Here is a 12,121-nt window from a genome sequence, read left to right as displayed (position 1 = left end):
ACAGTGGAGTGGTTGCTTAGCAATCATGAATCCCTGGGTGCAATCCCTAGTACAACCAGAGTTTGGGAAAGAAGATACAGAGAAAGAGACATAAAGAGATTGAGAAAGTAATGTATATAGCAACAAAATAATGCTCATAACAAAAATATTACTTGTAAGTCTAAAGCATAAGTCATAAATTTTAATTAAAGCCTCAAGAATACCTCCTACCAAATCAGAAACACATCCTAAAGCAAACCTATTGATAATAGCAAAATTATTATCAAAAAACATTAACTTCATTACAAAGTATAACAATCAAATCTATTTTTAAAATATTAGCTAATGGGGCTGGGAATATGGCCTAGCGGTAAAGTACTCGCCCTGGGTTTGATTCCTTGGCATCACATATATAGAAAAAGCCAGAAGTGGCACTGTGGCTCAAGTAATAGAGTGCTAACCATGAGCAAAAAGAAGCCAGGGACAGTGCTCAGGCCCTGAGTTCAAGTCCCAGGACTGGCAAAAACAAAACAAAAAAATATTAACTAATGCTAGCTATCATTATTATTTTATAAAAAGCAAGCCCCCAAAGTATAGGGGAAAATATATATAGTTAACTATTTTCAACCACAAGTTCTTTGGAGTATAAAACATTCTTTAAGTAAAACCTCCAAAGAACTAAAATTCCCTTTTCAATATAAGGTCTCTCCTAGAGCTATAAGTAAATATTACTGACTGGCAGAAAGCAAATCTCAAGAAACGAGGGACTTAAGAAAATTTCATTGAAGAAAGCAAAAAGCAAGTACTAATAATACCAACTTGACAATGAAAGTTCTCCTGCTTCAAGAAAAGCAGTTATCACAGCTTTGTCCTAAAGACCCAACTGAATCTGTTGAGCCTCCAATGTGTTTTAATATGCATTATCATTGAGAAGTTTAAACTATTTTGTAATTGATTAAATCATAATTCAATTCAGAGATTTTGAGAATAAATTGTTTTAATCAAAACCTTTTGTGTGTGTGTGTGTGTGTGTGTGTGTGTGTGTGTGTGTGTGTGTGTGTGTGTGCTGGCACTGAGGCTTGAACTCAGGGCCTGCAAACTATCCCTAAGCTTTCTTGCTCAAGGCTGAAATTCTACCACTTGACCACACCTCCACTTTTGGCTTTTAGGTAGGTAGTTGGAGATAAGAGACTCATGGAATTTCCTGCCAAGGTTGTTTTCAAACCACCATAATCAGATCTCATCCTCCTGAGTAGCTAGGATTATAGGCATGTGCCATTAGTGCCAGCCAATCAAAACTTAAGGTCAAATTCTGTCAAGTTTCATATTTGTTTTTTGTTCATATGTTAAAATTCTCTTAATTCTATGGCATTAAAATAATGCTATGCAACAAATACTCCAATCTTTTGAATCCAGACATTGACTAAGAGGAGGAGGGGGAGGAGGAGGATTCTCTTCCAGTGAAACAGAGATAATAAAGACCAATATTTGAACAATGGTTCTGAAGATGAGAAACAAGTTAGAAAACAAGCTGTTAGCACAAAGAACAAGAAATTTTACCAGAAAGTGAAAAGCACAGCTATATTATATAAAATACCAGAACTATTACACTCAAAAGAAATAGAACTGCACAAAAAGTACACTGGGTTACATAGGATCATAAGATGTCATTAAAACAAAACACTACTAAACTAGAAAGATAGTGAACAGACTGGGAAAAAGATCTCTACCAGCTATACATCCAACAAGAGCCGAATGTCCAAACTATACAAGGTACTCAGGAAATCAACTCCCCCCAAAAAACTAATAAACCAATCAAAATGGACAAAAGAGCTAAAGAGAGACTTTTACATGAGGAAATACTCAAAAACACTGATCAACACTGAGATTCCATTTCACCCCAGTTAAATCAGCCAACTTTAAATAACAAATGCTGGTGGGATATGGTGAAAAAGAAACCCTATTGCACTACTGGTAGAAATATAAACTAGTCCACTCTGGATGGTGATCTGGAGATTCCTCAAAAAATTAAACATAGAATATGATCCAGCCATACCACTCTTGGACATCTTCCCAGAACATCACAAATCAGGATATGATAAAGACACTTACACATTTATATTCACTGCTGCACTACTCACAATAGCCAAGCTATGGAAACAATCAAGATGATCTACAATTGATATGTGGATTAAAAAGTATGTTGCATATACACAATAGAATTTAGTCATCCACTAGAAAGTATAATGTTATGTTATTTTTAGGTAAATAGATGGACCTAGCACAAATCATGTTGAGTGAGGTAAGTCAAGCTAAGAAAGAAAAATGGCACGTTTTCTCTCATATGTGAAAGCAAGACTAAAATACAACTCTGGCTTAATTTCCAAGCTAGTATGTATAATGTCTAACAAGCAAGTAAACTAAATCTAGTACTCATCTCAACAATCATAACATACTTTTCTTTCTCTACCACTGATTCATCTTTTTGAATAAGGAGTTAAGACAGAGGGCAAGTGATTATCAGTGGCCCAAGTCTTTAATCTTGATTACTAAAGGGAGTCAAATCAGATACTGAAGATTAGAAGTCAGCCCAAACATCAAAGTCTACTAGACTCCATCTCCACAAATAACCAGCAAAAAGCAAGACTAGAAGCATGGCTCAAATGGTAAAGTACTGGCAGAGCAAACCAGCCAAGTACACATAAGTGCGTAAGATCAAACCTCAGTACTATTAAAAAAAAAAAAAAAAAAAAAAAACGGGGTCAGTGGCACATGCCTGTATTCCTAGCTACTCAAGATGCTGAGATCTGAGGATCTCAGTTCAAAGCCAGCCCAGGCAGGAAAAGACCATGAGACTCTTACCTCCAGTTAACCCCAGAAATCCAGAAGAGGCACTGTGGCTCAAAGTGATAGAGCACTAGCCTTGAGCTGACGAGTTCAGGGACAGCACGCAGGCCCAGAGTTCAAGACCCACAACCAACAAAAAAAAAAAAAATATATATATATATACATACATATATGTATATATACATACATATATGTACATACACACATACATATATACATACATATATGTATATATGTATGTGTGTGTGTGTGTGTGTATATATATATATATATATGTAGGGCAAAAGCTTCATACTGAGCATGCAGGAAGCCCAAGGTTTAATCTCCAGTAGTTACAAAAATAAAAAGTAGTAGGACAGTCCATGAAATTTAAGGTAAAATATAATGAATACACACTAGAATATACTACACAGAGAGCTCTTAGTTTTCTGAAACTCTACATTCAAATTGTTCAGACTACAATTGATCCACAGAGCAAGGAATGCTTTCAATCACATTGAATCACAACATACAAAACATTTTGAGATGGATGGAGACTACATATAATATTGGACCATTTGAAAATGCTGAAGACTTTTTTTTTTTTTTTTTTTTGGCCAGTCCTGGGCCTTGGACTCAGGGCCTGAGCACTGTCCCTGGCTTCTTCCCGCTCAAGGCTAGCACTCTGCCACTTGAGCCACAGCGCCGCTTCTGGCCGTTTTCTGTATATGTGGTGCTGGGGAATCGAACCTAGGGCCTCATGTATCCGAGGCAGGCACTCTTGCCACTAGGCTATAACCCCAGCCCCTGAAGACTTTTAATTTAACCCCTCATTACCTTTATATCTAGGCAGCACTGATTTGGCCACTAATTCTTAGTATACTCCAGAGTTTCCACATTTTTGAGAAAGCAAAGTAATAATCATTTTCCTCAATAACTGAAATCACTAAGATGTATACGGTATAACTAAAAGAGAAGTGGCCAACTCTCTGAGGAATATAGATAGAAAGGGAGTACAAGACTCTCTGTTAGGATCCCAGCAAATTGCAGAGTGTGTTCTGAATCAACCAAATAAATCTATTCAACAAAATACTTACTGAGGTAAAGAACTATAGTAAAATCTGCGTACATAACTTTTAAGGGAAAAAATGGGTTAATAAAGAGCAATAGAGAGTAAACTTGAGCAGAGTGCGACATGATAGATAGATAGATAGATAGATAGATAGATAGATAGATAGAAAAAATACAATGAAGCACCTTTGTACAATTAATTTATAATAATAATAAGAAACCAGAAAATAAAATAAATTAAGTTAATGTTCGTGCATACATAATCTCTCGGGAGAGATCATATACATCAGATTTTGGTATCATGCTAAAGATGTTGAGTTGAATACTAAAGAAACACAATAGGGGAAGGGCATTATGACATCAAGTAAATTAGAACCTAGTAAAAGAAAAGTGGAACTTTGGAAAGTTTTATAGATTGCAAAATCTTAGAGCTTGGCATTACAGGACATATAGAAGTTTATTAATAGAAAACAAAAGGTTTAAGTCAACATGTTAAAATTTTATAGCCTAAACAAATGTAAGATATTTAAAAATATGTGTTTTAAAAGCCAAGAGCGCTCTGATATGATTCAACTGAGACAGATAAAAGTCAAAGGTAAAAGAAGCAGTTAACATGCAAAAGAAAAGGGGAAAGGATCTTAAACGTTATAAGAAGCTAGACTTCTGAAAACACAGGAGACACTGATGGTTTTTGAATAAAGAGTAGTTAACAAGAACAGATCTACATTTAGAAATTAAAATATGATGGTGTGAAATCTAGATTACTAGAGAATTGAGACATAGTGGTGAGATACAAAATAACTTAAAAAAGGAAAATGCCAAAACTCATCAGATCTATTGATTATAAACCCTGATTCCATTTCTCATAATATTATTTTATAAACTTTTAAAAAAAGAATGTGAATACTTGCAAAACTGTTTGGTGTAAGTGAACTGAACACCTGGGGGGGAGGGAAAGGGGGGGAGGGAGGGGGGCATGAGGGACAAGGCAACAAACAGTACAAGAAATGTATCCAATGCCCAACGTATGATACTGTAACCTCTGTACGTCAGTTTGATAATAAAAATTTGAGAAAAAAAAAGAATGTGTATTTTAAATACTCCATAAAGCAGAATGTTCACTAATTAGTTCATTTCCCTAGTTATTCCAAACCAGAGAAGTTTTACTATGTACATCTTTGACATAATCTGCATTTCCAGTTTTGAAATACTATACCAATGTCACTAAATTACTTCCACACTGTTATCCCAGGGTTTGTAGCAGGGGGGGTAATAAACCTGCTACACATCAAATATGACCCAATAAAGTAATTGCCATAGGGTTTTCTTTTTTATTCTTACCATTACAAGTTCTTCCTGTAATTCACTGCAACTTTTTTCATTATACTGAAGTCTCTTTGAAAGGTCCATAATTACTTTCTTCTGTTCCTCAATCTCTTCATTTAGTTTCTTGTTTTGGGAGAAATACTCTCTTTCTAATCTGAAAAGTTAAGGTGTCATATCAGGTTTTTCAAATATGCTTTTATCAACTGTTACTATACACCTTTAAAACAAGTGGCTAATATGTATCAACCATGATGGCATGCCAAGATATATTTTATTTTATTTTCAAATTTTTATTATCAAACTGATGTACAGAGAGGTTACAGTTTCATACGTTAGGCATTAGATACATTACTTGTACTGTTTGTTACCTCATCCCTCATACCCCCACCTCGTCCCTCATACCCCCCTCCCCCTCCCGCTTTCCCTTTCCCTCCATGAGGTGTTCAGTTCACTTACACCAAACAGCTATGCAAGTACTGCTTTTGTAGTTGTTTTTCTTTTTTTACCCTGTGCCTCTCAATTTTGGTATTCCCTTCAATTTCCTAGTTCTAATACCAGTATACATGGTTTCCAATATACTCAGATAAGATTACAGAGATAGTGTAGGTACAACCACAGGAAGGTGATACAAGAACATCATCAATAATAGAACTCTGGCCAGCAGTATGGAGATTCCCAAGATATATTTTAAAGACCACCTTTTCTTTTTTTAGATTAAAAGGATTATACATTCTTAAATGGCAGACTTTAAAGAAACAATACTTCCCCTTGGATAGCAGGTATTTATATCATGTCCAAGGTTACAGGCAAAACAGATTTGTATACTGCTGATGTAGTCATCATTATTTTTGACAAACAAAACCCATCCTCCACAGATTAGCTCAGAAACTCTCTCTAGCTAAGAAAATCCTCTTTAAAATAATGATTAAGACTAAAAACCCATTTTTCAATTAATGTACAACAACATCAATGGAGCAAACATTTTATTCCTGAACATCTCCTCAAGTACTAATCTGGTAGAATAGAAATCCAAAAGGAAGAATAATTAAAACATATTAATATTAACTATAAGACATATGAATTTCTTTTCAGAAGAATTGCCTTCCTATTTCAATGTTGTTCGGGCTGTGTTTAAACTGTGCTTAGATTCTTGTACAGACATGATGAGAGGCAACTTATCATTGTCAGTATCATAGCTTAAAATTTACTGAGATAATCCACCAAATGTATAACTTAATTCAAATAATGTTGCCAGTACTTTTAACTTGAGATCTTCCTAGTAACTGTGGTAGACTCATTTTCTTTTATTTTTAGCCTGTAATATAGGATATAAGATGATTCGGTACAACTAAATCCACACTACAGTCCAGCTACAATCAAATAAGGACATAATTTTTTCAAGGACACCTGATTTTACTCTGAATACTCAACATTTCCTTCTCCAGGGGGCAATACCAACAATTCCATGGCAAACTAATTCTTTCATATATTTTCTTTTGGGTAAAGATACACCGAGGTAAATTAGCTGACTTCAAGATGAGTGTGTTTACAAGGAATAGATGTTACAAGAGTGTTAACTGTCAGAAAGTAGAATAAAATAGTAAAAATTAGTCAAAGTAAAGGTAAGAAAATCAGTCTCAGAGTCCCAGAATACAAACAATGAAGTTTCAGAAGGTTAAAAAAAAAGAACAATAACATAAATGAAAATTTTTCCAAAAAATAACAATCTCTAACATTAAGATAATAAACAATTCATGCTAAACACATTACCATAAAATTTCAGAATATTGGGAACAAAGAATAGATTCTACAGTGTCCTTAAAGTACAAAAATATATAAATACTATTATTGTGTATTAAAAGGTAAAATTAAGAAAATAACTGCCTATGATTTCAGACTTGATGTTTACTGTTAAATTTCCAGAGGATATCAGGGACTACATGCCACTGACCACATTCTTACTGGTGTCTGTCAGGAGCTCTGCTAGATCCTGTGGTCTCTCTCTGTCATTTTTTACAAAGTAAAGACATCACTTTTAAATTATAACACCAGATCCACAAGGCTGAAACAACTTTGCCTACAGGGGTATAAGCTTCTGACACCTTCCACTTTCCTGCTTGGACAGCCCTCCGTACTTATTTCCTTCTAAAAGGTAAGTTTATTTCCCAAATAAACAAAAATGAAAAGCTCTAACTACTAGCAAAGTTCTGGCAGCTTTTACTCTATAAGCTCATTATTTACCAATTGCTGCATCAGGTCATCCTAACAAATAAAGCAATATTCTACTTTAAAATTTCATGGTCCCAAAGTTATATATTAAAAGTATAATTTACCTTAAATATCTAAAAGCTGGTCGTCTCTTTTTGGAAAACATTAATCAAAACTTAGAAATTCTTTAAAAAATTCATCTTTGAGAGTTTGTGACTTTAAAATTATTAAATTATTTTAACTAATATTCTGAAAAGCAGAAGTACAGGTAGAAGAAAATGAAATAACATCTCTCAAGCTGTATCATTCCTGCTAAAACTACACATGATAGGAACATAAGTAATTTTCATCCTGTATCCAAGGAAAGAAATGATTAAATGGGATATCATAGTATGGGAGAACACAAATGTCTGAGAAACTATTAAATGGTGAATAGGCTTTTATTATTAATTTTTGTTTTATTATTATTTAACCTATTGCATAATCACACAGAAATTTGAAAAAAATAGATAAGGGAAAAAAACATAAGACAGGGCTGGGAATATGGCCTAGTGGCAAGAGTGCTTGCCTCGTATACATGAGGCCCTGGGTTCAATTCCTCAGCACCACATACACAGAAAATGGCCAGAAGTGGCACTGTGGCTCAAGTGGCAGAGTGCTAGCCTTGAGCAAAAAAGAAGCCAGGGACAGTGCTCAGGCCTGAGTTCATGGCCTAGGACTGGCCAAAAAAAAACATAAGACAAACCTGTAGTAATCAAGACAAAAAAAATAGATAGGAGCTCAAGTGATAGACCACCTGCCTACCTGTCTTGCAAATGAAAGTATCTGAGTTCAAAACCCCAATGCTACAAAAAAAAATTGATCTATTGATGAGATCAGAGCCCTCATGATCCAAGCATGTTACCACAGCATCACCAGCCAGGGTCCAAATTTCCAAATCATGAGCCTTTGGGGGGATGCTTCATATCTAAACCATAATAAGGATATTATGTTAAAGCATTAAAGATGGTTACTACTTGTTGGAATAAGTAACTAGTACTTAGAATTAGCTATTGGTGCTTATTATAATTTAAAATTCCATATGTCAAAATATTAAGAACAAAAAAACTAAACTTAAGGAAAAAATTGGCTTTGGGGTCTGAGTAGAAAAGTATGGATGTGAAAGTCTTAGAAAAGACATCTTAAAATTCCTTCAACCTTTGTACAAGTCTCTTTTTCTTTTTTTTTTTTTTTTTTTTTTTTTGGCCAGTCCTGGGCCTTGGACTCAGGGCCTGAGCACTGAGTCTTCTTCACTGAGCACTGAGCACTGAGCTTCTTCCCGCTCAAGGCTAGCACTCTGCCACTTGAGCCACAGCGCCGCTTCTGGCCGTTTTCTGTATATGTGGTGCTGGGGAATTGAACCTAGGGCCTCGTGTAACCGAGGCAGGCACTCTTGCCACTAGGCTATATCCCCAGCCCCTACAAGTCTCTTTTTCAACATTCATGACACAGAATCATCAACCTTTGATTTTCCCAGGGTAAGGGACTTATTAGTTCTCTAAAGATGACTATTATTTCATTGTTAGAAAAACTGTAGTTATTAGGAGCTTAACTTGACTTCTCAGTTTCATTCCTAATCATTATGTTAGAAAAAATAAAGAAGCCTCCATAAAAGTCCTTCAAATATATTTATATGGAAAACAATATTTGAATACATTGAAATTTATCAAATGTGCAGATTCAAGCAGTGGTTCAAAGGAGACTGTCTTTAAAATAATATACACAGAATGTCATACTAGTAAATAGCAAGAAAATGTAATTTTAAATTTCAGCTTAAAATATAAACATTTTCAGGAGCCAGTGGCTCATGCCTGTAGTCCTACCTATTCAGGAGGTTGAGATTTGAAAATCAGAGTGTGAAGCCAGCCTGGCCAGGAAAATCAGTAAGAATTTTACCTTCAATTACCACTCAAAGGCCAGTGGAGCCATAGTTCAAGTAGTGGAGCACTAGTTCTGAGCAAAATAGCTTAGGGACAGTGCCTGAGTTCAAGCCTAAGGACCAGTGCAAAAACAAACAACATACACATTATTGATCCAGAGGTGAAGCTTATCAACAGAGCACTTAGTTAACTTTATGAGGTCCTGGATACCATCTCTAGCACCAAATCAAAACTAAAGAAATAAAAATAAATACTTGACTTTGTAATTCTGTATATTCTATACAATGTATAGCAGAGCCATTTTAAGACAACCTGGTCACACTTTTTTGTTTGTTTGTTAATTATGAAACTTTTATGAGTGATGTTTAAAGTCTGCATTGGGTATATAATGATCAAGTAGAATTAAAGTAAGTGTAAGCAGTGAAAATACTGTATGTTGTACAAGATATAGTGTCATTCGCCACGTTAACATCTGTCTTTGGATTAGAAGATATTATTAAATGCAGATGTGTTAAGGGTTGGAAAAGTCTAATTTTATTTTTAGAAATAATACAAATTTTTTTGCTTGATTAAAATAGCTTATTCAAAAAAACTAAAGAAATTATGCAATAAGGGTAAAAATCAATCATAATTAATTAAAAAACAATAGTTTAAATTTTTTTCCAATTTCATCCATGCATATTGGAGAGGAGAACATCTGGAGGGCAGCCCAGGGCAAAAAGTTAGTAAGACTCCCATTGCCTCAAGTAAGCCAGATGTCAAACCTGTAGCAGCTACTTAGAAGGCATAAGTAAAAGGATCCAAATCTAAGGCCCACATAGGGTTAAAAGTACGAGACACTATTTAAAAAATAAGAAAAGCAAGAAAGAGCCATAGACATGGCCACTCAAGTGATAGAGCAGCTAGCCATAAGCAAGAAGCCCTGAATTCAGACCCCAGTACCTCAAAAAAAAACAAAACAAAACTGTTTTTAAAGCTTTAGTCTTTCATACACCATATTTACAATTTTTCCATATCTAGAATAATTACAGCCCTATTTCAGTAGTATTTCTCTTTAATTTTTTTTTTTTTTTTGCCAGTGCTGGGGCTTGGACTCAGGGCCTGAGCACTGTCCCTGGTTTCTTTTTGCTCAAGGCTAGCACTCTATCTCTTGACTGAGCCACAGAGTCACTTCTGGCCTTTTCTGTTTACGTGGTGCTAAGCTAGGCAAGCACTCTACCACTAAGTCACATTCCCAGCCCCCCTCTCTTTAAATTTTATATCATAGTAAGTCATTTTAGGAGTCGTTACATTGCCACTGTAAACAGAAAATTATTATTTACTTGTCATAAATAGAAACTAAGATTAAAATGAATACATTAACTCTAATAATGTACCAACTTATTGTCACATAACATATCACAGGAAGTATTAATTTTATTCTCTGTGGAAAAATGTTTAAATGTTTATTGAGTTGATTTTTGGAAATATGTTAGAGAACTATATGCTTCTTAAAGCTTTTCATTGAATTTTTAAGATGAAAAAACCTTTGATATGAAGAAGGTTGTTGAGGCTGGGGATATGGCCTAGTGGCAAGAGAGCTTGCCTCGTATATATGAGGCCCTGGGTTCGATTCCCCAGCACCACATATACAGAAGACGGCCAGAAGTGGCGCTGTGGCTCAAGTGGCAGAGTGCTAGCCTTGAGCAAAAAGAAGCCAGGGACAGTGCTCAGGCCCTGAGTCCAAGCCCCAGGACTGGCCAAAAAAAAAAAAAAAGAAGGTTGTTGAAACAGTAGATGTTCCAAATATTCTAACTCTGTCATTTATGATAGATACTGTGTCCTTATCTTCATTAAGCCTCAATTTTTCATCTATAAAGTGGGGATTTTAAAAAATAGCTGCTTGGGCGGGGAATATGGCCTAGTGGCGAGAGTGCTTGCCTCGTATACATGAAGCCCTAGGTTCGATTTCCCAGCACCACATATATAGAAAATGGTCAGAAGTGGCGCTGTGGCTCAAGTGGCAGAGTGCTAGCCTTGAGCAAAAAGAAGGTAGGGACACTGCTCAGGTCCTGAGTCCAAGGCCCAGAACTGGCAAAAAAAAGTAGCTGCTTCACAGAATGTAAGACTTATGAAATGAAACTATTCAATGCTCACATAGTAAGTCATACACATGTTGCCATTTCTTCTATGTCTATTTCTGCAGTTTAAGTTCAAACATTATCTCTCCATGTGGCCTACAAATCAAGATTCTAAAAAAACACTTCATTACATGGATAAACAGAATACAAAATGCATTCACATATTTACTATATAGTATACAGCTGCATTACTGAGACTGCTTAGATTACTTCGAAATCCAAAAAACATTTTGATATTCACCTGTAGCAGGAAGTATATTTATGTTTTATGAAATCTTCTACCTCCAATCTACCATTGACATTGATGGAAACTATATCTAAAACACAAAATATTCACACTCACTCATAAAACCTCTCATATTAATTTATAAGTTTACCAGAAAATACTTACAAAGCTAATTTTGCAAAACTCTCTTGTGCATTATGCTTTTCTCGCTCATAAGCACCTTCAACTTCTTTGAATTCATTCTTGATCATTTCCAAATCAGCAACAGCTTCTGCTTGGCTGGCCTTTTCTACTTGTAGTGCTCCTTCAAGGTCTCTAATTCGTAACTACAAGATGACAGAGAACTAATTTTAAAATGCTAAGAAATGGTAGCTTCACTGTTAAACTGAGTGTTTTACCAACAACATATTGTCATTTATTCAAACATTTCTTTCTTTACTACTCAT

The 12,121-nt window shown here is 35.2% G+C and overlaps 1 protein-coding gene across 1 annotated transcript in view; it reads right to left on the bottom strand.

Annotated features, from left to right (window-relative positions):
* Positions 1–12,121, bottom strand: part of Ccdc171 (coiled-coil domain containing 171) — a 256,019-nt gene that overhangs the window by 173,611 nt on the left and 70,287 nt on the right. The window contains exons 9-10 of the mRNA XM_048352641.1: positions 11,841–12,001; positions 5,218–5,356 (exon numbers count right to left, since the gene is read on the bottom strand). Coding sequence (XP_048208598.1) covers positions 5,218–5,356; positions 11,841–12,001 — 300 coding nt within the window. The remainder of the gene's footprint in view (positions 1–5,217; positions 5,357–11,840; positions 12,002–12,121) is intronic.

This window comes from Perognathus longimembris, chromosome 1, assembly GCF_023159225.1.
Source record: "Perognathus longimembris pacificus isolate PPM17 chromosome 1, ASM2315922v1, whole genome shotgun sequence".
NCBI classification, from domain to species: Eukaryota; Metazoa; Chordata; class Mammalia; order Rodentia; family Heteromyidae; genus Perognathus; species Perognathus longimembris.
Note: the sequence above shows the minus strand (reverse complement) of the source record. Positions and strands in the feature narration are given on the sequence as shown.